The sequence below is a fragment of the Alexandromys fortis genome, unplaced genomic scaffold, assembly GCF_014885135.2.
Source record: "Alexandromys fortis isolate MF-2015 unplaced genomic scaffold, M_Fortis_MF-2015_v1.1 scaffold_13, whole genome shotgun sequence".
Taxonomy (NCBI): Eukaryota; Metazoa; Chordata; class Mammalia; order Rodentia; family Cricetidae; genus Alexandromys; species Alexandromys fortis.
Window position 1 is genome coordinate 5830358 of NW_026067908.1, and position 26586 is coordinate 5856943.

Here is a 26586-nt window from a genome sequence, read left to right on the forward strand (position 1 = left end):
TTGCCTAAAGGTGAGATGATCTTTCGGGGTTCCTGCTTCATGAAAGAGTCTGCGAGACATTCTTCAGGACAAGCAGATAGTGACTGCCTTTGAAATTTCCTGCTTTGTGGAAATGTCTGCTGGAAACTATGGGCCTGTAGGCCGAAGATGGATGCCCCAATGGTACAGAGGAACTTTGGGTGACTGTCCAGGCAGCGAGATGTCTCTGTCATTTCTAGAGTTTGAAAGTTACTTATTTCTTGTTTGCTTAGGTAATAGTGTATCTTTCTTGAGTCTTTGATGGAGTTAAGAATAGCTAGTTATAGTTTTCCTTAGTTATGATATAGATTATTGTAATTTTTACTTGATAACTGTTTTGTTATATGTAATTTTGCTATGTTAAAAAAAAGAATGCCAGTCACAGCTGGGTGGCAGAGGCAGGAGGATCTCTGTGAGTTCAAGGCCAACCTGGTCTACAGAGGGAGTTCCAGGACAGCCAGGGCTTTTACAGAGAAACCCTGTCTTCAAAAATGAAAAAAAAAAAAGAATGCCAATCATGAGTGTGTGAGATGGCTCCTTGGTAAAGGCCCTTGCCATGAGCCTGATCGCCTGAGTCTGATCCCTGGGACCTACGTGGTGGGAGGAGAGAATAGGCTGCAGAAAGACTGATTTCCACATCCTGGAGTCATGTGCACGAGCATGCATACACAGAATGAATAAATGTCACCCCCCCCCCACACACACACCCACACAAACATGCCTATCGCTTACTGACAGGGCTGAGCGTGCTGAGAACACAGACAGTCTGATGAGGCCGGTTCTGTGACGGTGTGTCTCCTAGCAAACAATGACTGAGAATATCAAGATTTACTGACCTGAGTCCAAACAAGAATGCACGAATATAGCCTCGAGTATAGTTTCACTCTCATTTTGTTTTGTCTTTTAAAGATTTATTTATTATATCTACAGTGTTCTGCCTGCATGCCAGAAGAGGGCACCAAATCTCATTATAGATGGCTGTGAGCCACCATGTGGTTGCTGGGAATTGAACTCAGGTCCTCTGGAAGAGCAGCCAGTGCTCTTAACCTCTGAGCCATCTCTCCAGCCCCCTCATTCTCATTTTGTAAGTGGTACCTTCAAAATGTTTCTATCTCATCCCTGTAATCCTAATTATTTTAAGTTATTGCTCAGCATTAAAATGTTGTTCTTTTTCTTTTTTTAAAGATTTATTTATTATGTATTCAGTGTTCTGCCTGCATGTATCCCTGCAGGCCAGAAGAGGGCACTAAATCTCATTACAGATGGTTGTGATTGTTGGGAATTGAACTCAGGACCTTTGGAAGAGCAGGCAAAGCTCTTAACCACTGAGCCATCTCTCCAGCCCCCTAAAATGTTCTTGGGAGCCGGGCGGTGGTGGCCCACGCCTTTAATCCCAGCACTTGGAAGAGGCAGGCAGATCTATGTGTGTTCAAAGTCAGCCTGGTCTACAGAGTGAGTTCCAGGCCAGCTAGGACACACAGAGAAACCTTGTCTCGAAAAAACAAACAAACAAACAAACAAACAAACAAACAAACAAACAATTATATTCTTGGGAGAGACAGCCAGGGGACCTTAATTCTTCACCACAGAGCTAGGTCACACTCAGTGGCATCTCTGAGCCCCGCCCTCCGCCTCACCCTGCTCCACACTCTTAGTCCCTGCGCGAAGAAGGGCGGAGCAGGGAAAAGAGCAAGGACTCGGGTTCACGTGTGCCTTGGCCTTTGACCTTTCTCTTCACTATTGCCTCTCTCCAAAACACTTGTCACTCCAAGATAAACAGAAACACAAGGCCACAGGAGTTGTTCTAGGGGGGTTTGAAGGCCCCCTGAGACTCAGCCTTTGCTTGAGTCAGGTCCTGCCTAAGTGGTCTTGGGGGTCTGAAGACACCCCTTTTCTAAAGATTCCTTTGCTTTTTTCCATTGTGTGGGCAGGACCAGGAGCTTTATTGGCTGGGGGAGCGGGTGAGGAGGGGGGCTTCCGGAACATAGTGACCTCACAAAGACTGTAAGCCTAGCCTGGGCTGGGGGGGAGCCCAGGTAAGCTGAAGGGTGACTTTGGGGAAGTACCAAGGGTGGGGTCGGCCTCCACAGCCTCCACAAGGCAGTTACTACCTTGACCCCACCCCTCACTAGGTAAAAGTCTCCAGGTCTGGCTATATCCCCATAGTTGTTACTGCATACCCTTGGATTAAAATTGACTTTTCTGTTGCCATGTGGAGGCCCCAGGTGGAGGTAACACATTAGCAGCCCAAGGCTCACAGAGAGTTTTTCTGTCTTGAGAGTGGAGGGTGGGAGAACAGGGCAGGGGGAGGGTGGTGAGTGAGAAAATCCAGGGGGGATTTCACAGCCCGGGAGGGGCCGGTGCAGAGGACCCCGCTAGAGCACCACCTGTTCTCACCCAGGGAAGGATGGTGTGTGGATGGACGTTTGGGGAAGGCCCGGTGCGGCCCAAGAGTGGCAGAGGGAATTGGGATGAAATTCAGGAAGGTCCTTTTTCCACTGTGGAAATCCAAAAATCTCTGTGTGGCCCCAAACTCACAGAGTTCCGCCTGCCTCTTCCTCCTGGATGCTGGAATTAAAGGTGTGCACCACCACACCGGCTCTTTATTTTATTTTATTTTTTTCTTCTTGAGGCCTGCAACCCAGACAGCGCCGGAACTTGCTATGTTTCAGAGGGAGACACCTGGCCCCTTTGTTTTCCAGTTTCCTAAGGTTGGAGTACACGCCTGGGTGACCACGCCTAGACAGATTAAGCAGATTTTAGCAATTTGCCCTTGAGTTCAAGCCTCCGCCTTCTGTCTCTACTACTGAGTCCATCAGCAAACTTTTCAAGATTCAGTTATTGGGGAGAAGAGGAAACAGGAGTCATTGCTTAGAGAATGTGTTTCAGTGACATTGGAAGAACACATAGGAGATGCATAATGTATTTTATTTATTTATTTTTGTTTGAGATGGGGTTAAACTCTCTATTATAGGCTAGCCTGGAACTCATTATGTAACCCAGGCTGGGCTCAAACTCCCAGTATTTCTCCAACCTCAACCTGGGAAGTATAGGTATGAGTCCCCATGCCTGACTTTGTTGATGTTTACAAGAAGATCTTACTTAGTAGCCCAGGATAGCCTCAGACTTGTGATCCGTTCTCAGCCTCCTGAGCATTGGAACCTCCGTGCTTTCCCACTACACCTAGAGCTAAGAGGTCAGATCTTATATTAAGTTTTGTTTGTTTTTCTGACAAGGTCTCCCTATATAAGGACTAGCCAATCTTGGGGCTCACTGGGTATTCCAGGCTGGCTTTGAACTCCTGGTGATTATCCTGCCTGAGTTGACTAGTTCTGGGGTTACAGGTGTGCCCTAACATAACTGAGCTATTTGTTAAATGTTCTTACACACACAATAGCACACTCATGTCGAGATCACAGACACAGGGACTTTCCAGAGGGGATATGTTTAATACTCTGACTGTGATGATGATAGCCTATAGATATACATTTGTCCAAACTCATCAGAACATGTACATTAAACACAGACACTATAATTGTTTTTGTAACGCAAGATCTTATGTAACCCAGGCTGTCTTTGAAGTCTGATCTTCCTGTCTCTCCACCCAAGAGCTGGGATTACAGATGTGTGACAGTCCCTGCTCCTCTTTCTGTTAAAAATCAATTTAAAAGATATTGTATGCAAATGAGTGTTTTGCCTGAATTATGTTTGCACAATGTGTGCATGCAGTGTCTTCAGAGACCAAAAGAGGGCATCAGGCTTTAACTGGAGTTACAGATGACTGTGAGCCACCACGTGGGCACTGAGAATCAATCCTGGGTTCTTTGGAAGAGCAGCCCCTTAGTCTCTTAACTGCTGAGTTGTCTCCAGCCCCCGCCTCCTCTTTTTTTTTTTTTTTTTTTTTTTTTGAGACAAAGTCTTTCTATGTAGCCCATGGCTAGCCTGGAACTTGTGTAGATTAGGCTGGCCTGAAACTCACCAGGCTCTCCAGGCTCTGTGTCCCTAATGCCAGGATTAAAGCCATGTGCCATCACTCCCTGCTTCCTCCTTTCCCCTTAATGAGCAATGCCCACATGGCATAAGGCAAGCCACAAGTTGTTTCACACTTTTAGGACCCTCTGGAGACTTGACCACCTGCAGCAGGATGGAGGAGGAGGGCAGGGAGCAGAATGAATCAGGGAGAGTCTTGTCTGTCCTGTCCATCTGTCCTGTGGCAAAGGGAGGGAAAAGCAAGCTTGAGTCTGTCTGCAAGACTCAGGTCCTACTCACTTCCTTTAGGTTATACTAGCCTGTATTACTCCAGGTCAAAAATGCCTCCCTTTGAAAACTGTGGCGTGTGTGTGTGTGTGTGTGTGTGTGTGTGTGAAGTGAGTGCATGTGCAAGTACCTGTGTATATGACATAGAAACGTATCAAGAGGAAATGCAGACCCCTCATCAAGTAAAAGGAGGAAAAATGATGGGCACAAAATTGAGACCAGGGCTTTGTCAAGGACCTTGAAATCAGGAGCCCCAAACTTTTCAGCCCCTTGGCTACAGGTAAAATAGTTTTTGGGGGTGATGATGAGGCAGCTCTTCCAGCTTTGCAGCCACCAGGTGTTAGGATTGCACATGGCTTCCCCTGGGCACCAAGGTCCCGACTGCCCTGTGCCCCAGCCTCTAACAAAGAGGAACAGAAGGGTGACCTAGGAAAGCCTTCTGCAGGCCTCACTCTCCCTGCCAGACCCCGTAAGGGCAATGTCTCCATAGGACAGGGTGCTGTTGACAAGCACAGCACCAGGGTGAAAAAGTCTCTTGTCCAGGCTTGTTCACTCACACCAGTGAGAGGAGCTGATCTATGAACTTGGGACTCCATGACTTGAAGTGCACGGCCCTTCCAGAGCCACGCCACACAGATGCATCTCGGTGGAATGAACAAATGATTTAGGGAGCCAGCACATGAGTGCATAAGAAGTGAATGGAAAGGGCTGGAGAGATGGCTCAGTGGTTAAGAGCATTGGCTGCTCTTCCAAAGGTCCTGAGTTCAATTCCCAGCAGCTACATGGTGGCTCACAATCATCTGTAATGAGATCTGGTGCCCTCTTCTGGCCTGCAGGAGTACACAATAAATAAACCTTAAAAAAAAAGTGAATGGGAGAGAAAGTGACCTAGTGAGAGAATCAATGAGCCAAACAATAAGAAGGTAAACTGAGAACCCTTCCTGTGCTCAGGTGCTATATATACCAGATGTCAGAAATCAGCAGTGAGCAAGACAGAGGCAGCTCCTGGGGGAAGCCAGATGTGTGTGGCAGCAAGGTGCTCTGAGAACTTAGAATTGGCCTTCACCTGTTTAGGGGACCTACAAGGGTGCAGCTTTAAGTGGTGGCTGGGGTAGGGAAATGGAAGAGAGACGCCAGCCTGTGGAAGGCCCAGACCTGCAAAGACAGAGTGGGAAGGAGGGGGGACATGGGGGCTTAAGGAGGGCTGCTCAGGGTGATGCATTAGAGGCCTCTAGGTCTTGCTAACAACCGGCGATTGTTTGAAGGACAACAGGAAGCCAACGTGTAGCCAGAGGTGGGTGGCACAGAGATGGCTTGGTCTCTCTGGCTCTCACCTGATGTCTTTGCATGTCTTCCCAGGGGCCCACTCCTGCTTTAAGAACACCATGCTGGCAGGTGAGTTGTTCTTATAGATCCTATAGGGGGAGGGTGGCTTGGGGATAGGGCTAACAGGTGGAGGATTGGGGAATTCACCTGCAGTTAGATTGCTGGGAAAACAGTTCCATCTTAGGAACTGCTGTGCCCTCTCTTGCCAGGCTGTAGGTTATAGGGTGCTCTGCCAAGGAGCCTTTGAGATGCTGGGCTGGAACCACTCGCAGAGTAGTTCCAATAACATAGGATCCTTGTTGGTGAACTGAGGTCACGTGGGCCTGGCTGAGTATCAGGTAACTCATAACAAAGTCCCTTATTATTCCTTTCAACCTTTAAGAGAGAGATTTCTTTCCTGCATTTTTTAGAGACAGACTGGCCTTGGATTATCCTCCTGCCTCAGCCTCCTAAGTGCTGCGGTTACAGGCTTGAGCCACCATGTCTGGCTAGAATAACTGTAGTTCTTAACACCTAGAGCTTGTCTCTAACAGGGCTCAGTCAGTCATTAGGATGAAGAAGGATGAGTATCTTAGTAGGAGAGCTGCAATTGGCAAGGCATAGCGGGAGGTACCAAGCCAAAGGCCGTACATTGTTTGGAACACTAGGAGAAGGGGAGCAGGATGTGGTCAGGGAGGTCAAGGTCCATGGCGTGGGATGGAGAGAGTGAGAAGGGAGTGGAGGAGTGGTGGTGCTGGGAAAAGAAGCCGATAACAGCAAGAGACCCTCATCCATGGCGGCGGGCGCAGGGCAGGGTTCTAGCGGGCTGCATTCATCTTCTCTCTCAGGGGTGCCACAGGAAGCCCCACAGTCAGCAGTTGGAGAGAAGGGACAGTGGTATTGAGAGGCTTCCCGACTGGACATGGCCCTGAGTCGGGGGGCTAGCCTCATTCTCCACGAAGACCTAGAGAAGACACCAAGCCCCAGCTCCTATGAGGTACCAGGAATAATGTCTAGCACCATGCCTAGGCCCACCCCAGACCTGGTCCTTAATCCTCTCCCGGCACATGGCTTGGCTCCCACTCCAGTCCTTCACCCAGCACGGAGTCCTGACCTAGAGGGAGTGGCTGGCCTTGTGTCTACTGACGCCTCCAACCCCAATGCCAGTGGTGCCACGACTCCAACCTCCGTCCAGATCAACAGTGGCTCCGTGGACACGGCAGAGCAGAGTTTGAATCACATCTCCAGGCCCGACTCAGCAGGGACTCTCGGCCCAGGCTCACAAGCAGCTGGAAGCCACAGCGCTACCCAGGCTACTATTTTAAGTACAGAGAATCCTTCTAGGCCATGCTCTGAGGATGTCCCCAGGCCCCTCTCAAACAAGGTTTTCGATTTGGGTCAGAGTAACTCTAATCCATCCAGGCCTGAGCCAAACTTATTTGTAAGAGCTCTTTCCAGAGACGCCCTGGTCCGGAGCCAGAGCATCTCCAGGCAGGGCTCTCAGGTGCCTCTTCTTCTAGCCTCCAACACTTCTTTGGACCCTCTGCGCTCTGGGAACACCTCCAAGGTGAACTTGGGTATAGCCCCAAACCAGAAAGAGTCCATCACCTTGACTTCACGTACTATTTTTGCATCTGTTTCCAAAGAAGCCTTGAGTGCACCCTGGAACTCAGGCTCCCAGGGCTCCATCAATGTGACTTCCAGCAGCCGACCCAGGTCTGGTTTAAATGTGACTGTCACTCAGGCCTCACGTGTCAGCCTGATCCCCGGTTCCAGCGGAGGTCTCAGCCTGCACTCGAGTGCCAGAGCACCCACCTCCACTCTCTCTCCATCTTCCTGCATGACACTAATCCTGGGCTCCGAGTCCCTGAGCATGGATTCCAGCTTCCTGGTGAGCGACACCTCCACCTTGACCATGAGCAGCCAGCGGGATTATTCTGAGGACAACAGCATCCGCACCATGCCCCTGGAGGAGAATCTGGGGAAGTGGGACAGCCTGCAGGGTGTCACGGCTTTCCGCAGCCCTCCTGAGGGTGAGTAGGGAAGAGGAGGCAGCCTAGAAGGATTATATATTCAGAGCCCTAAGACAGGGTAGGCAGCGGAGAGGAATGAGAAGGAAGCCAGCCGATGGCACTCACGGCGCAGTGGTAACCATGCTCTGACCGGCACTTTGGCCAGCCGTATGACTTGAGTGTCAATTTTTAAAATTATAATATGATAATCCTCCCACCCCCTTTTTGACAAGGTCTCACTATGTAGCTCTGTCTAGCCTGGAATTCACTATGTAGATCAGGCTGGCCTCGAACTTACAGAGATCCACTCACCTCTGTATCTCCAGTGCTGGGATCAAAATTGTCCCACCAGGCAATGATCCTTCCATTCAGTCCAAATCCTGAGTCCATCCACAATTCACATGCTCCATTCAGAAGGTCTTCCTCTTTTCTGTAAATGCCAGTCCTGACTCCCGTGGCTGATTTGGCCAGAGGATTTAGGCATAGCGGGATCGACTCTGTAGCGATTTGAAGAACCCACTCAGGCCCTGACCTCTGGAGTCAATGCCTCCCTCCAGATATGCAGGAAGTCTGTTGCTGTATGTTCTCTCGGTTGGTATTTCTTTCATATCTTTTGGTAGACAGGGTCTCGTGTAGCCTAGGATGGTCTCAGACTTGATACATACCAGAGGACGAACCTGAGTCAGATTCCCCTGCCTTCGCATTTCAAGTGCAGAGATTGCAGCGTGTGTCACCACATCGGGATCAATCAATATTTCTTTTTTGTTCCTGCACCACTGTCTTATTGTGATTACGCGTGTGCGCATGTGTTTACAGAGGTCAACCTCAGGTTTCACTCCTTAGGAGTCCTCCATCTGTGTTTTGAGACCAGCAGGGTCTCTCATTGACCTGAAGTTCACTGTGTGGGCTTGAGGCTGTTTAGCTAAGGGTGCTGCAGGGATTCTCCTGTCTCTGGTTTCCCGGCACTGAGATTACAAACACAGATTACCAATATCTGCTTTTTCCATGGTCCTGAAGATTAAACCCAGGTCATCATAGTCCCCCAACCCCAAGATTGTGATTTGAAAAGTTAGCATGACATCTAGGCATGGTAGCACAGGCTGTGATCCTGGCACTCTAAGGATGAAGAGAGGGTAAGAACATGTGGCCAGCCTGGGTTATATAGCAAGTTCAGGACCAGCCTCTGTTACAAGACTCTCTCCACAAAGTAAAAAGCAAACAAGCAAGCAAGCAAACCCATGGCTTTGTAATTATGTGTGCGTATCTGCTAGAGTGAGAAGCCACTCATAAACCCCACTCAAATTCACTAGCCATTAGTAAACCTTTTCCTCCATACACTTTTATTAGCTGTTGTAATTTTGAGTCAGGGTCTCGCTGTGTAGTTCATGCTGTCCTCAGACTTGCAATTCTCCTGTCTCTATCTTCCAGGAGTGAGATCACAGGAGCAGGCCATACCTGGGCCTTGAAGACTTTATTTTAAACTAATTAATACATTTTTGATCCTAAGGATCAAACCCAGGGCCTTGGATGTGTTAGGCAAGTGTCCAGCTCACTGAGCTACATCCCATGTCTGTACATTTTGTATAACTGGAGTTATATAATTTCTGTAATTTGTGGCCCTTTGTGATTGGCTTATTTCACACAGCAAAACCTTTTTAAGTTTCGCTCGTACTGCAGCGCGGGCCAACACTTTATTCTTGTGTCTGAAAGTATCCTCTCCTGTGGATAGTTATATTTTGTTATACCTATTTGTTATAAAATATTTTAACCTCAACGGAATCACAGAACCAAGGAAACCAAGGTCCTTGATTGACCAGTAGAGCAAGGTTAAATCTTGCCGTGTAGCTCAGACTAGACTCTAATCTCAGCCTTGCTGCCTCCGGTCCCTAAATGCCGCTATGCCCATAGGAAGATGTGTCTTTGGTGGCTGGATGCAGGAGAAGCCGGGAGGAAGGCTTGTAGACCAGCTTCTTGACTTGTTGACAGTGGAGAAGTCATAGATACAGAGTCAAAGAAACAGGAGAGATGGGCTGATGAAGAGAGATACTCAGTCCTTTCCCAGAGCCAGTAGAAAATGGCTGGGAATTTCTTTTTGCTCTTTTTACTATCTTCCTGGCTGTTCTCACGGCAGCTGTTAGCTGTCATGGTAATGGTGGTGGTGGCGTGTGCTTGTGTCATTAAGATTTAGCATGTAGATGGATTGTAACAAAGTTAGAGGTTATCTGGAAGTTTTATTTCAACTGGGTTTAGCTGGTCCACCTGGAGAGACTGCTGGCAAGATAAGATCAGGGCAGGATAGACGCTCAACTGAGTCACCTGGGCAAGGTGACAACTGACAGACATTTGAGTTTTCTCTGTATTTTGATTCTCCTCCTCCTCCTCTTCTTCCTCTCTCTCTCTCTCTCTCTCTCTCTCTCTCTCTCTCTCTCTCTCCTCTTTCTCTCTCTCTCTCTTCAACTTCCTCTCTTTCTTTAACAGACAGGGTCTCTTGTACCCTAGGCTGGCTGACCTTGAGTTCCTTTGAATTTCTAATCCCTCTGACTCCCACCTCTGGTTTTATATTATGGGGATCATACTCAGGGCTTTGTACATGCTAGGGAAACATTCTACTAGCTGAAACATTCGCAGCCCGCTGTTGGCTCTTTTAATTTTTAAAGTCACATTGGTTGATTGATTGATTGCCACTGTGCGTGTGTGGAGGTCAGAGGATAACTCGCAGGTGTCAGTTCTCTCTGTCACGTGGGTCCCAGGATCTAACCCAGACCATCAGACTTGAAGGCAAACACCTTTACCAGCTGAATCATCTCACCAGCTCTCTTCTGCTTATTTTAAACAATGCCGCTATTGCCAGAGTGAGGGAGGGCAAAAGCCTGCCTCCAGGGAGTCCCAGTGAAGTACCATACCAATTTCCCTAAAAAGTCCAAGTTGAACAACTATGAAGGCCAGAAGGGAAGCTTTATTCTCAAGGAATCCTGTGGGGGAGAATGGAGGTCTCACGGGCAGGCACTTGTCTAGGGTGCTCTTGCAGTTTCAGGGTTACACAGGTACGGATAACAAAGGTTAGGGTTGGAGAGTTGGGGTTTCCACGGTTGGTAACCCAGGTCTGCTCGGACTGGCCACAGGCTGGTTGATAGTTACTTCCTCCATTTTCTCAAGAATGTCCATGCAGAGAACTGTGTCTGCACCGAGAAACCACCCTGTTGTGTGGCGTGGTCTGGGTCATTTATCTTAATGTCTTCACCAGGCCTGGAGTTACTGGGACAAACCATAGGGAAGAAAAACCAAAGAGAGCCCGGAAGGAGGAAAGACAGAAACAATATGGGGCTACCTGTGTTAGTGACTGGGCTTTCCTGGTAGCAGAGCCCCTGGTCATGTGACGAGTGTGAGGCGTGTCTGGCTTTTGTCTTCCTTCCTCCACAGTAACAGCTAACTTCTAGGATGTGCAATGACATCTGGTGCCGAGGGTCTTTTTATATACTGACCGGCCATTTGTGTGCCTTCTCTGAGAAATTTCTATTCCAAATCCTTTGCCCATTTTTGTTTTCTCCTCCCGCCCTCTGTTCCTCCCTCTACTTTTTTTTTTTTTAATCTGAGACACGGTCTCACTCTGTAGCCCAGGCTAACCTGAAATTCACTAGGTAGTATTGATTGATATTAAATTTGCAGTAATCCTCCTGTTTTAGGTCTCCAAAATGCTGGGATTACCAGCATGAGTTATCATGCCTGATTTTAATTTTTAATAATAAAATGATAGAACACTTGCATAGTGCATGCAAGACCTGGGATTCTACTTAGAGAGGAGAGAGAGAAGGAGAAAGGGAGAGAGAATGAGCAAGAGATAGAGGAAGAGAGGAGAGATAAGGAGAGAGGGAGAGACAGAGATAGAAAAGAGAAGAGAGAGATAAGGGAAGAGGGAGAAAGAGAGAGGATTTAAAAAAATGTATGCAAGGTTTTGCTCTGTTGCCCAGGTTGACCTGGAACTTATGATCCCTTCTTTGGTCTATTGAATTCTGGGTCACCAAGTGTGTGCCTGACTCTCTCTTATTAGGTACACCTAGAACAGTGTGGTCATAGAGTAGGCACATATCACACGTGTGTCTGTTGTGTGTATGTGTTCGTGTGTGTGTGTTGGGAATGATTTGAACTCAGATCCCCATGTTTGTATGACAGGCACTTTACCAACTGAACCATCTCGCCAGCTCTTTACATGGTTTTTGTTTGTTAGTTTTTATGATACACTTGTGTATGTGGTACATGTGCGTGTATGTGTCTGTTCACATGTGTGTGGGTACACATGCATTTTGATGGCTGAGGCTGACACTAGGAGTCTTTCTTGACTGCTCTTTATTCATTGAAGCAGGGTCTCTAATTGAACACAGAGGGCCAGTCTAGCTAACCAGCTTGCTCCAAGGATCCCCTCTCCGTCTCTGAGACTCTTACTGGCAGGCCACCATACTCACCTGTGTGTGTGTGTGTGTGTGTGTGTGTGTGTGCTAGGAATCTGAACTCAGCAAGTGCTTTATCCACAAACCCACCTCCAGCCCCTTAGTGTTTTTTTTTTTAAGCTTAGAGAATAGTTGAAAGCACAAATTTAAAATCTTTCTTCCCCCTGAGTCACTTGTTAGTAAGCCCCTAAATTTTCAGCACATTTCTTACCAAAAAAGCACAAAATATAACCACCGTAAACAAGGCGTTAATGTTTCTATGTCTCTCCCCCAGATTCTCGTACCCTACTCAAGTGTGGTCAGCTCTCCCAGCACTGTCCTCTTAGCCCAGGCTCCAGCTGAGAGTCTTGTCATTCTGTCTGTCTTGTTTGGCCTCCTTCTGTTCTTGGTCTTCTCTGCCTTTCATTTCCCTGTATAAGGTTGGGGGCTGGCCAGATTCGGGTCCCACAGCATTGGCAGGAGTAGCTGGGCGGACACACCGGCTTTCTCACTGTGCCCCCTTTGGCGGCTCGTAGTTTTGATTGTTTTTAAAACTTCTTAACGTTTTTATTGAGCTATACATTTTTTTTCCTACTCCCCTTTCTTCCTCCCCTTTCCCTTTCTAACCTCTTCCCTGCCCCCATGCTCCCAGTTCTCTGGAGCTGAGGACTGTAGTCTGCTTATCCTTTGCTTTGCTTTATTTCTTCTCTCCACTTATGAGTGAGAACTTTTTTTTTTTTTAATGAGTGAGTACTTACCATATTTGTCTTTCTGAGTCTGAGTTACCTCACTCAGGATGGTTTTCACTCAGGATGGTTTTCTAGTTCCATCTTTTTGCCCGCAAATTTCATGATGTCATTGGTTTTTTTTTTTTTTTTTGAAATGGAGTAATAAATACTCCATTGTGTAAATGTACCACATTTTCTTTATCCATTCTTCAATTGAGGGGCATGTAGGTTGTTTCCAGGGTCTAACTATTACAAATAATGCTGTTATGAACATTGTTGTGCAAGTGTTCTTGTGGTATGATTGAGTATCCCTTGAGTATATTCCCGAGTGATATTGCTGGGCCTTGAGATAGATTCCCAATTTTCTGAGAAACCGCCATACTGATTTACAGAATGGCTGTACAAGTTTGCACTCCCACCAGCAGTGGAGAAGTGTTCTCCTGATTCCACATCCTCTCCAGCATAAGCTGTCCTCAGAATTCCTGATCTTAGTCATTCTGACAGGTGTAAGATGGTTTCTCAGAGTTACTTTGATTTGCATTTCCCTGATGATTAAGGATGTTGAACAATTCCTTAAATGTCTTTTGGCCATCTGAGTTTCTTCTGTTGAGAATTCTCTGTTTAGCTCTCCACCCCATTTTTAATTTTTTTTTTTTAGAGACAGGGTTTCTCTGTAGCTTTGGAGCCTGTCCTGGAGCTAGCTCTTGTAGACCAGGCTGGCCTCTAATTCACAGAGATTCACCTGTCTCTGCCTCCCGAATGCTGAGATTAAAGGCATGAGCCACCACCACCTGACTTTGGACTTGAGTTTTGTGCAAGGCGATAGATATGGATCTATTTGCCATCTTCTATGTGTTGACATCCAGTTATACCAGCACCATTTGTTAAAAGATGTTTTCCCTTTTTCCATTGTCCCTTATTGTTTTCTTTGTCAGAAATCAGGTGTTCATATGTGCATGGATTGGTGTCAGGGTCTTCAGTTCGATTGTATTGATCTACGTGTCTGTTTTCATGTCAATACCAAGCTGTTTTTATTACTATAGCTCTATAGGATAGCTTGAGGTCAGGGTTGGTGATGCCTCAGGAAGTTCCTTTATTGTACAGGATTGTTTTAGCTATTCTGGGCCTTTTGTTTTTCCATATGAAGTTGAGTAATGTTCTTTGGTTTTGATTCTTGATGGGTAGCCCCCCCCCCCATCATCTGGCAGGAGGGCTGTGCTGAGGTTCTACACTGGGAAGCCTTGTTTTTCCCTTGTAATATCTTGTGATGAGGGAGGGCGTTGAACACACATAATTATCCCGCTCATCTAAAATTTCAAGTTATGGGCACATTTATTTGTGTTGTTTTCTAGTTTATTTAAGGGTTATAAATCAGTTGCTATCATAGTTATGTTGATAAGATTTCCTTAGTTTGCGCAGCAGAACTTCCTCCAGGTAAGCATGTATGTCCTTCCATTCTGCTTGGAGCTCTCCTTGTTTTCTGGGGCCAGAGTCCCAGGCTCAACCTAGACTTCCCTGGGACCTGCCTTTCCTCCCAGGAGCCTCTCTGTTTTCAGTGGAGAATAGTAGTTAGAAGCCAATGTCTTGGACCAGTTGTGTTCTCTTCCCCTTGGCTCAGCCCTCTGGCATCCTCTGGCTGCTAGACCAAGTTCCTCCTGAATCCCAGCTCGCCCACACCCTTGTGGCTTTGACCTCAGATGGATAGAGATCTGTTCTCCTTCAGTGTCCCCTTAAACAGAAGGCGTTTATTGGCCCTCATCAGCTAAGTACCCATCCCTGGTCCTGTCAATTAGGGGAAAGGGACACTCTAATTGGCCAAGCTTGGATTGCGGACCAATCCCTCTTTGAAAAGGAGAATGGGTGGGGTTTTACCTAATTGCTGAGAATAGGGACCTACAGGAAAGAAAGGGGCTCTTTCACCCAAAGTAAAGCAAGGGATCTGGGCTGAGAAAACAGCACTCAGCCACTGTAACAAGGGTCTCTCGATGGGATAAGCTCTGAAGGACACAAACAGCCTGTTCTGGGCGGTACACGTGCCAGGAGAGGCCTTTGAGAGGTGTGGCAGGCAGGGTGAGGCCTGAAAACGAGATCCCTAGGGCATAGTGGCAGAGTAGAGAAAACCACCTGACCAGAAGCTTGCCTGGAACTGGACAGTAGCCAGTAGAGACAGAGCCAGGGATGGAGGAGAGCAGGGGAGATAAAGCTGGAGAGGTGGACAGGGAGACGGACCAGGCAGGGCCACAACACACGATGGATGACAAGGAGTTTCACTGAAGGCTTCTAGGGAGAGTCCACAGCAAGAGCTGGTTTACATTTTTCCAAATTTTGTCAGTCTGGGGAGGGAGTGAGGACTGGAGAGACCCACTGGGGAGGAGAGATGGGAGGATGGCTTTCTGGGGACACCATGCTCTATTTTTCCCTCTTTCACCGAATCTGTGACGTGCAGGAACCTCTGAAGATGGGAAGCTCAACATGCCAGAGGACAGAGACGATGGCAACAAAACAGCTCTGGTACGCTCAACTGTCGGCCCCTTCCCTCTGTCCCCTCCCTTCTCCTTCCGCCCTCCCATCCTGCCCTCCTTGCCCATCCTCTTTTTGGGTAGAGTCTTGCTGTTTAACCTTAGCTGGTCTGGAACTTGATATGTAGAACAGGTTGGCATCGAGCTTGTAGCAATCCTCCTGTCTCTGCCTCCTGAGTGGTGGGACACCAGGTACACGTCACCACACCCAGTCCTGGCTTGGCCCCGCCCACCTCTCTGCTCTATCTCTGCTCCCTCCTGGGAGCTCTGCGCTACCTGATGCGCTGAGTAGTCACCAGCCCCTCTTGTTGCTCATCCACCTCCATTTCAGTTTCCTTTGCGCCACTGTGACCAAACCAAAAGACCCGACAAAAACAGTTCAAGAGGGGAAAGGTTTATTTGGCTCACGGATTCAGAGGGTGTCAGTCATCCCAGGGGGAGGCGATGGGAGTGTGTGGCAGATACCTGCACATCCAGCAGACCAGGAAGCAGTGATGGTGGGGCAGGAAGCAGGCCATATCCACAGACAAGCACTCCGAACACACGGATACAAGCGTGTGGGAAACATTTCAGATTCAGACCCAGCAGTCTCTCCCATTAGAGTCTTCCATAGAAGGCCAGGAATCTTTGTTTGTCTTACAGCTGAGCCTTCAGGAGGCAGAGTAATGTTTGGCAAGTAGATTCTAAATAAAAGTCTTTAACAGCTGAATGACTTGTGGGAGGGGCTCTGAAAGGGACAGAAAGGCTAAAAATAGTCTGGACTGTGCCCGCAGAAAAGGCCAGGCCAGCAGGAGCAGACAATTGTGTTATACACGCGTGGATGTGGTGGGATGGTCTGCGGTCAGGAGCAGCCTCCTCCTCTAGAGAGTGGACCTATGGAGTTGAAGTGACTCAGTGCCAGTCCAGGGAAGGCAATCCCTGCCCTCATTCAGTGAGCTTGACAGGGCTCTACAATGTGCTGGATGCTAATTCCAACTCCAAGCACTAAATAGTGACCTGATATTTTAGGCTGGGTCAATAGACCCTTCCCCTAATGTCTGAGGCCAGCCACGACAAAAATACTCTCTTCCAGAGTGGAGGCATGGGAATTTAGAAATATAGTAAAGAATACAAAGAGTGAATGAAAATAATAAAATGCAGAAACATATAGGATGGTATAGGGAGGGAATTTCAGTGAGTACTGAAAATTCACCAGTGTTTGTTTAATTTCCAACTGGTTAATATACCCCTGACCCTAAAACACAGAAGTAAAACAAAAGACTGCTTTGACATACAAATTGAAAGTCACGGGCTATATTCATTGCTGGTGTCCTAGACTCATGACCAAGACCAAACACTCTGTAGGCAAATTCCACCACTCCCTGGGTGGAATCCCAAGATATTTCCACAAAGGGAACTGGAACTTAGTTGGATCCTTAGACTTTTGTTTTAGGTAGGAACCAACTACTTTCCTATTTTAGGAGCACAGGTCTGACAACTAGGCACACCTGTGGACAATAGCCTCCAGAGAGCAGAACTCTGATTCACAACTAGGTGGGACCTTTGCTTGAGTTAGAAGCCCAATAACCTTGAATGAACTAAAAACCAGTTCCAAACTCTGTGACCTCTGGCCTCTTTGGGCCTCCACACCCTTACTCTTGTTACTCTTGTTACTCAGAATTAAGCCTGACTGTCCACTCATGAGCAGCTGTCCCTGGCTATTCATTCTTTATTTATATATAGGTATATATTCTATATTTATTCTATATCGGCACCCTTCCCCCTTTTCAAACTGCAATTAATAACCCAAAGCAGTTCAGTTCAGTCTGCTGCTGGGGAGGAAGGATTCTCAGGGTGACCTTCTCCTTGCTTTGACTGAATTCAGCTGGGTGGTTCATCTGCTCTACATTGTACAGACAGATCTGTTAGGGGGCTGGAACTTGATTGTCCCTTATTCACGAGGCTCCCCGTCTGCATGGGCTCATTCCTCCTTAGTCTAGCCTGACTTTTCTTCACCATGACATCTGGGTGGCAGAAAGGAGAAGCGTGTGCAGGGGTAAACCCTGACGCACGCTCCTTTCACAACAGTCTGAGCCAGAGCTGGAGAAGCTTCTGTCCATTGATGGGACAAGCGGGAAAGAATTTGTTATAATGGATTAAGTAAAAATGCTACAGATCCCCCAAGTGGCTGCAGAGGCAGAAACGCTGCAGATCCCCAAGTGGCAGGCAGTGGGCACCGGGTCCTGAGAGCAGCCAGTCCCAGGCAGGCACGGCGCAGTTCCCCAAGTGGCAGCGAGTCCCATGAGGAGAGACAGACAGATGACGCTATGAGACCATACCACAGGTCTCCACAGGCAGCTGGCCCTGGGCAGGGAGCCACTTGGCGGGCGAGAAACAGAGACATGGATAGGTGAGGTTGGATATTTATTTAGTGGGTTATGGGAGGGAAGGGGAGAGGGAGTAAGGAGAGAAGTGGGAAGAGCAGAGAGAAACAGAGAGAGAGAGAGAGACTGAGAGATGGGGGAAGGGGAAAATGGGGAGAATGGAGTGAGGCAGAAGCTGCCTCTCCGAGAGGAAGATGGAAAAGAGAGGGACTCAGGCCGGAAGCTGAAGATCAGCTGCCTCAGCGGATTGGGGAGGGAGTGGGCGTGACTTGTCTCTTAAAGGGACAGAGCAGACGGTTACACTTGTGGCCATCATTAACATTCCATAGTCTGCATCAGATCAAGGTGGCTTTTTTTCTTCACTGTGTAATGTTAAGCTATTCATTTCATATGACCCTGTTCTTCCTCCTTAGGATGATGGGAATCAATGGGTTGACACAGGCGAATGGGCTCCATCTCTCACATAGCAGAATGCCTTAACTGGACTGGAACTTACCAAAAGGCTTAGGAAGAAGTGTTACTGGTGGTAGACTTTCAGGTTGAGGTCTATGGACCCTTAAGGTCTGTCCTCCTTTAGTTGATTAGAGAGGGAAGGTGCCTTATAGTCCCTCAAATGCAACTTCAGGAGCCATCCTTCCCATCACTAATCATCATCATCATCTTCTTCTTCTTCTTCTTCTTCTTCTTCTTCTTCTTCTTCTTCTTCGTTTTTTTTTTTTTTTTGGAGCTTTGGAGCCTGTCCTGGAACTAACTCTTGTAGACCAGGCTGGCCTCGAACTCACAGAGATCTGCCTGCCTCTGCCTCCCGAGTCATGGGATTAAAAGCATGCGCCACCACCTGGCTCTAATCTTCATATATACCCAGACACCCCCTGCAGAAACATGTCCCTTCTCTTGGGCTGTGATAGCTTTAATTGTCAGCTTGATGTAACCAAGAATCACCTGGGAAGAGAGTTCCAGAGAAAGTGTCTAGACCATGTGTATATGTCTGCAAGGGATTATCTTTTTTTTTGATTTGTACTTTTTATTGATATTTATTGAGCTCTACATTTTTCTCTGCTCACCTCCCTGCCTCTCCCCTTCAAACCTCCCCCAAGGTCCCCGTGCTCCCAATTTACTCAGGAGATCTTGTCTTTTTCTACTTTCTACTTCTCAAGGGATTATCTTGATTACATCAGTTGGGTACCTGCCCCACTGTGGGTAGCATCATTCCCTAGGCAGGGATCCTGGACTGTCCCGAGAGGGGGAGAGAGGAGCTGAGCACTTTATTGCCTATGGGTGTCATGTGACCATTACTCTAAAGCTTCTGTCCTATGACTTCCCCACCACGATGAATGGTACCCTGAACTGGGGGCCAGAATAAATCCTTTCCCCTTAGGTCACTTTTGCCAGGGTGTTTATATTCGTTTATTTACTTTGGTGGGTTTTTTTTTTTTTTTTTTTTTTTTTTTTTTTTTTTTTTTTTTTTTTTTTTTTTTTTTTTTTTTTTTTTTTTTTTTTTTTTTTTTTCTTTCCTTATATTTTTTTTTTTTTTTTTTTTTTTTTTTTTTTTTTTTTTTTTTTTTTTTTTTTTTTTTTTTTGTTCTCTCTGTGTAGCTCTGGCTGTCCTGGAACTCGTTCTGGAGACCAGGCTGGCTTCAAACTCACAGAGATCCACCTGCCTTGCCCCCCCCCCCCCCCGAATGCTGGGATTAAAGGCCTGCGCCACTAGGCCAGGTTTTATTGGAGTATTTTATCTCAGCAATCAGAAACCAAACCTAGACATGGACCGATGCCAGGGTTGGGTGGCTGGGGAGAGCTGCAGGTGCTGGGTGACCAGAGGGTGCTGTCCATGCTGCTCAGATGGAGGGCAGGACTCAGGGAAACCCTGCGGGTCTGCTTCCATGGCCCTGAAGGTAGAGAACACCATTGCTTTCCAGAAGGATCAGGACCTGATGGAAACGAAAGGAGAAAAGGAGACAACAGTGAAGATGATGATGGTATGGGAGCCACAGGCCCAGCGCTGTGGGGGTGGGACTTCCGGAGAGAGCTGGGAGGGGGATAGAAGCAGGCGGCAGGCCTCTTGGGCTTCAGGCTCAGTTCTACCTCTCACTGCCCCTCCTGCCAAGAGGGAGCATGAGCAAGTCATTTCCCTTTTCTGAACCTCAGTCTTCCCATCTCAGAAATGGGTGTGATCATGCCTAGCTTTGCTTGTGGGAAGACACGACCCAGGGATTAGCCCATTGTGAAGTCTCTGCAGCTGAGAGCAGCTGTTGTCAACCCTTTCTCCCCCTCCCCAGAGATGCCTCTTGGCGGGTAACTTCAGAGAGCTCCCTAAAGCAGCTTCCTCTTAACCATACATCACTCACCACGGGGGCTTTCACAGTTATATTTGGCTTTGTGGTCCTTAAGAGAGAAAGGGGCTAGGGGGCTTAGCCCAGACAGCGGTGTTTGCCTCACAAGAAAGAGGTCCTGAGTTTGAAGCCCAGAACACACATAAAAATCAGGCATGGTATTTAGACACACCTTTATAATCCCAGCGCTGAGAAGACGGATAATGGGCCCTCTGGTCAATCAGACCAGCCTAACTGACCAGCTTTGGACCCCAAGGAGAGCCCTTGCCTCAAAAACCAAGATGTGTGGCTCCTTAAGAATGATACACTCTGGTCTCTGCATACATGTGCACGTGAGCGCGCGCGCGCGCACACACACACACACACACACACACACACACACACACACACACACACCTCACATACCCATCTGCCCATACACGATGCATAAGAAAAGAAACTTTCTCCCTTTGACTAGCTGACATTAATTGAACACCTACCTTGTGTAGTTGTTAGATGACAGGTGAAAAGTAGGAGGATGTTTGAGGAGTTCAACTGGACAGCTCTCAGTGGCCACGCCTGATGCTTGTTACGTGGGTCAGTTCCATGGTTTAGCTGTCAGTCACAGAAAGGGTACCATGGGGACGGCCCTTACTGAGCTCTCCACGTGGGACGTGCAGATCAGGGCGCTGAGGGTTGAGTGGTCTTGAGAGCTTGAGGTTGGTCTAGGCGGTAGCTGGGAGAGTGTGCCCAGGTCCAGAGCCTGCATGACCTGCGGTCCGAGCCTGGGAGTCAGCCACAGCTGCCCTCACCGGCTCTGTGCTCTCCACTCAGAGACAGATTCAGGAAGAGCCTGTGGATTCCCTTTTGAGCCCTGTCCGCCGGCAAGCCATGGAGATCCTGGCACAGCTGAGGTACCCACCGCTTGTGTGTGCCTCTCTCTCCTAAGCTCTGCTCCTTCTCCTGCGCCTCTGTCCACTCGGAGCCATCCCCTCTCTCCCTGCCCGGTCTCCACAGAACAGGTCACCTCCATGCCCTTGCTTGCGCCTCAACCTGTCCCAGGTGGCCTAGCTGAAGCCGTTGCCCTCCTCCCCCCTATGTCCTCGCCCCCTCTCTCACTCCCCCCCTTGCGCCCTCTCTCTCTCTCTCTCTCTCTCTCTCTCTCTCTCTCTCTCTCTCTCTCTCTCTCTCTCTCTCTCAGTCACACCAAGCCTGCCCTGAGTGTGCGGGACAGGGTGGAGCTGGTGAACACCTGTGTGCGGAGCGTGTTCTCCCTGCCCTCGGTGCGGGCCATGCAGGAGAAAGACGAGGCCAAGGCAGAGGTCATCCAGGTGAGCCCGCTCCTCCTGGTGGGTCTTTAGGTTGGGGACAGAAGGGACAACTCACAGGGATGAGCAGGGGCTTTCTATAATTAGTCCGCCGTGAGCGCCCCCCGCCCCCGCGGCCCCCAATCCTTGACTGTTGGAATCACTGGAGTGATTCACCTCTCCTGTGTCAGCCTGAACAGGTGCTCGATAACCGTTTAGCAAATGAGGGAGCTATTGCAGTAGTGACTCCCTAGGAGGGCGTGTCCACTTGTAAACCCTGTCCTGTATCTGGGATGTAGACAGAGGCTCCAGAGTCATAGGAAGGGGCCAGCTTTAGAGGGTAGGACCAAGGACTGGGCCGTAAGGAAGAAGACTGGGGAAAACTGGGCAGAGATCTGGAGGAACAGAACCTCAAAGAGGGTTTGGCAAGCATCCTGAAAGCCTCGGCAGAGTTATTCCTGGAGGTACCAGTGGGGTGGGGCTTAGCTGTAGGATGCTGTAAGATGCAAGGAGAGCTAGGGTCAGGCAGGAAGTTGGGTGAGAGGAAGCCCAGCTGTTCCATCCCCTTTTCACTCAGCAGGTGTTAACCGTGTTCCTGGCCACATCACTATGGCCATCTTGTAGCAGTGGGGATGGGGTGGGGGTGGGGGGAATGCTATCAAAGAATCAGTCAAATGCGAAATCTCAGGGGTGGTCAGCACTACACACATAACCTACGGGGTACAAAAAGGAGTGTGGATGAGGGACATGGCCTAGGGAGGGTGGGAGATGTTGTGATTCCCTGCAAGAGGGTGTTATAAAGAACCTGTCCAGAACCCGTGCCAACTGCCAGGACGACAAGAGGCCGTGTGACTGGAGCCTGAAGGGTGAGACAGGAACTCTGAGAGCTTAGGATGGTAGGAGTCAGGCCACACAGAAAGATAAACTCTGGGTTCTCAAGTTGATGCCTTGTGGGGACTCAAGGTCACCGCCAGAATCCTTGCAGTGGAAAGAACAGGCAGCTCTCTTGTAGTTACGAGTATTGCCGGCAGAGGGCAGTAGTGTCTAATAAGCAGCAGCAATAGAAACAAGCGGGTTGTAGGGCTTGCTTAGTGGTTGCGGTGTGATCCTAAGGGCCACTGACTCTAGAGTGTGTGAAATTAGGAAGCTGGGACAATGACAACCCAGGGAATAGACTTATGGAAGCCCGCAGAAGGAGAGCAGGTAAGAAAGAGAGGGAGTAGCAGTCTGAGCTCCACCACTCAGCTTTGCTTGTCCTCACGGAGCAACTGTGGGACTGTAGTGTGGGAAAATGAGGAGGAACCTGGGCAGGGCAGAGATGGCTTCCCTAAGGGTTGCCTGGGATCTAGAGGGGTCTGGAAGTAACAGGAAGCAGAACACTTTGGAGACGATAAAGCCAGATGGGCCTGGCAGATCTCCAGCCCTAAGTCTTTGTTCCTTGCTGCGAGACCTTGGATAGGTGTTCCCGGATCTGTAAAATAAGAAAAAAAAAAAAATTTAAAGACCAAGTGATGGAAGATGCTTAAATCACTAGGCACTTGTCTGGCTCACGCCAGGCAGAGAATGCCAGGCTTCTGCTCATGCCTCACCCCCCACCCCCAGGAAGTCCGGGGATACTAATTCCCAATTTGTTGCTAAATAAACTCGATTCCACAGAGAGGAAGTAATTTTCCTACTATTGTATATTAGGTGAGGCACAGAGATGGGGCCAGATACAGTTTTTGTGTGTCCAAGTGCGCCCTCCTCCAGGACCAACCCAGGGGGTGTCCGGGGCTGGCAGCTTTGCTGGGAGCCCCCAGCAGCCCTGTCCTCTTTCTGTCTACAGACACTTTACCACCAGACCTTAGATTCCTTGCAGAAACTGCTCAATGCCCTCTTTATCGAAGACCCTACGCCCGCAGGACTGAAGAGCATCTTGGAGGTGTGCGGCACGGTGGCTGGGGAGGGAGCGGGGAGGCAGAGGGAAACAGGAAAACTTGATAGAAGTGGGAGGTGGATCCCAAAGGAGTGACTTCAGGACATCGGCTCAAACTCATGCTCTGCTTCCCCATAGTAATTTATATCGTTTTACTGAGTTTTTGATGACACTGGGGGTTGGACCTAAGCCCTCACACCTCCTAGATAAGCTCTACCTACTGAGCTACAGCCCCCCCCCTTTTTTTTCTTTTTGGTTTTTCGAGACAGGGTTTCCCAGTGTAACAATCATAGCTGTCCTGAAACTAGCTCTTGTAGACCAGGCTGGCCTCGAACTCACAGGGATTCACTTGCCTCTGCCTCCTGAGCGCTGGGATTAAAGGCGTGCACCACCACTGCCTGGCACCATAGCTCTTTTTAAAACTTTTTTTATTTGTAGACATTGTCTTAGTGAGTTGCCCAGTATGATCTCCTGAGTAGCAGGGGTCACAGGCCTGGACCTCTGCCCTTGTGCTCCCTACAGCCACCCCTTGCATCTCCTATCCTTGCCTCACCCCCTTTCCTCCATCCTGACCCCTGTCGCTGTCCCTTCCATGCCTCTTCCTTGACCCCTCTCCCTTCCTCTGGTCTGAGTCCCATTCTCAGCTCAAACCCCATCTGTCATTGAGCCACCAGAGGAGCAGGACAACTATGACTAATTGCCTTCTTCTGGAAGATTCTTGCAAGCTATTGGCCTACCTGTTGGACAGCAGGGGCTGGCAGTCAATGGTAGCAGAGTCTCTCCCTTGTCCCCCTAGCCCCTAGGGCCCTGGATGAACTCTGGGAAGGCCCATGAGCGTGCACGGGCTGTGAACAGTAACATCTCTGTGCTGAACCACACACTCGTGACCCTGCCTTTCTCCGTGAGTGTTCCTGGAGGGGTGGACACGCTGGGGACTCTTCTCCTCTGATCTCCTGCTGTCAGGGCAGCTTGCCCTGCACTATATAGCGACAGACTCCCTCCCTGTGGTTATGACACTAACAGATGTCCTCAGGGTTCCCAGCACTGGGTCTGCTGCTGGGGAGGCTCCTTCTTCGTATCGGGGATCCTGATGAAGAGATCGGCCGGGAGGCTCTGGACGGCATTGCCATCCTCTACACTATCCTGGATCTCCAGAAACGTATGTCCCAAGCAGCTGCACAACTGGAGAGGGGAGCTTGATGGTACAGTTGGGCAACCGGAGGCAGGGCAACAAGGGTCAGGTGGGGATTGGGAGCTGATGTGAAACCCTTATCTCCATACAAACTAGCCTTTATTCTGCATGTTTTGTTTTAGAGACAGGGTCTTAACTATATAGCTAGCCTCTCAAGTACTGGGGCTATATGCATGTACTGCCCTGTCTAGATAGCAAATTCATATTGATAGAAGCCACCCTTCATTAACTGAGCTTTTCTGTATTGTTCCATCCTTAATTCCTCCTTCCCATGGTACCATGGGTATCTAGGCATGATGGATGACTTCTTTTGTCTGTCATTCCTACTAGGCTGTAATACCACGAGGGAAGGGCAAGGTCCTCTGTTGGTCCCGAGTGTAGTCCTGGCCTGGCATATGACCATATTCACAGACTATGCATTAGGAACTAATGAAGGCCAGGTCCTCCATTGGAATCTGGAGCCTGTAAGTGAGAGACCGTCCTGAGATTAGGCTTCAGGGAGCCTGTGAGATGGCATGTGCCTACCTCTCGCTGGACTGCCCAGTGCTAGCCGCCTCCAGCCTCTGGCCTCTCTCTCTCCTTCGTCCTGACTCTATCTCAACCAGGAAACTTTGGCTGGTCACTTAGACTCCCTGACTGTGGAGGCAGAGTGGCCTGTATAGCAGACCTGGCTGTGACATTCAACTTTCCCAGCTGGGTGGCCTCAGGCCAGCACTCGCCTTGCCTAGATTTCCTCATCTGTACAGGGTTACGGTAGAGTGTAATTCATAGCTTTTTTGAAATATTAAATGCTATTCTTCATAAGAGCACATGGAAAGACGAGCTTAGGGCTCCATGTCATAGGCCCTTATCACACAGAGCTTTCTTCTCCCCCCACCCCCCGATTCTGGGATCCGTCTGGGGTCTCTGCTCTTTCTTAGTTACAGCATTTGGGGCAGTGTTTCCCGAGATATTCCTCCACTGACTGGGGTTCATGACCCTTAAGTGGTAGTCTACAATACTGATTGGCCCTAGGATGGGGAGAGTACAGACCAAAGCGAGGCTGCCAGAGATGGCTGGAAACGGAGGACGTCCAGTTTAATTTGAATGCAGATGAACAATGAGTCACTTTTCAGGTATCTGAGTATGATCTGTCCTGCTGAAACCCAGGTTGAGCTGAGAGCCCCAGGCCACAGTCACTCTGGAGGAGGGGGACATGAGTTTGGATTGGCAATCTGTGGAAAGTGCAAGGCTAGCCTGGAGCTGGCTCTGCCTGGCCACGGAACCCCGGGCCCTTCTGCCTCTGATCACTCACGCTGCCTCAGCGACCCTTTCTTGTGCCCAGGCTTTGTGCAGACTGAATGGCTCCAGGAAGGACCCAGGTCTGGCTCCGATGAGGGCATAGTCCCTAAATGTGTTTCCTTTCCCAGAAGACCAGGAGGCCCTCTGTGCCAGGCACTGCCCGAGCTCTGAGGGCACAGCCTCGAGAAGAGATCCGTTAAGCACCTCTCTCTTTGACTTACCTTCTCGTTGCCAGGAGACAGATAATAGGCAAGACAAACAAGTAAAGCACAGAGTAAGTTAGATACAAAGGGAACAAAAGCAGCAGAGGCTGGAGAGACCAGCATTTGCTAACGGTGTCGCCAGGGCTGGGCCTGGCAGCACATAGTGACAATATCAGTACTGGATGGGAAGGTCGAGGCCATCCTGGACAAGAGACCTCGCCTCTGGAAACACACACAATAGACCAGATATGGTGGTGCACAGCACTAGGGGAGAGAGGCAGGGACATAGGCCTTCAAGCCCTCCTCTGCAGCAGAGAGAGCTGGAGGCCAGCCTGGGTTATGAGAGCCCCCATGTCTCAAGAAAACCAAGCCTAAGTAGCAATAAACCGACAAAATAAAAACACCACCTGAACACAAGAACAGCTCAAATCCAAAAGAGGATTGCAAAGCTGTGGGTATCCAGTGGGTAAGTGCTTGTCTAGCATGCGTCAGGCCCCGAATTCTACCCAAGAACTGGAAACGGGGTGAGGCAGATGTGGGGGCTGCCCCTTTAATCTCTGCACTCTGGAGGCAGAGGCAGGTCTGTGAGCTAGAGGCCAGCCTGGTCTACACAGTGAATGCCAGACCAGCCAGGGCTACATGGTGAGGCCCTATCTTAAAAACAAAAACCAAACCAAACTAAACAAACAAAAAACAATTTTTAAAAAAAAGGGGGGGGGAGAAAAGCCACTGGCTACTAGAATAGCAATA

General features: G+C 48.9%; 1 protein-coding gene across 1 annotated transcript in view; it reads left to right on the forward strand.

Annotated features, from left to right (window-relative positions):
* Positions 1-26586, forward strand: part of Mroh7 (maestro heat like repeat family member 7) — a 76449-nt gene that overhangs the window by 24407 nt on the left and 25456 nt on the right. Inside the window, exons 2-10 of the mRNA XM_050136104.1 lie at positions 5635-5670; positions 6429-7613; positions 15191-15255; positions 19522-19605; positions 20773-20852; positions 21140-21269; positions 23071-23166; positions 23957-24061; positions 24184-24319. Of these exons, the coding sequence (XP_049992061.1) occupies positions 6503-7613; positions 15191-15255; positions 19522-19605; positions 20773-20852; positions 21140-21269; positions 23071-23166; positions 23957-24061; positions 24184-24319 (1807 nt within the window). The 5' untranslated portion in view covers positions 5635-5670; positions 6429-6502. The remainder of the gene's footprint in view (positions 1-5634; positions 5671-6428; positions 7614-15190; positions 15256-19521; positions 19606-20772; positions 20853-21139; positions 21270-23070; positions 23167-23956; positions 24062-24183; positions 24320-26586) is intronic.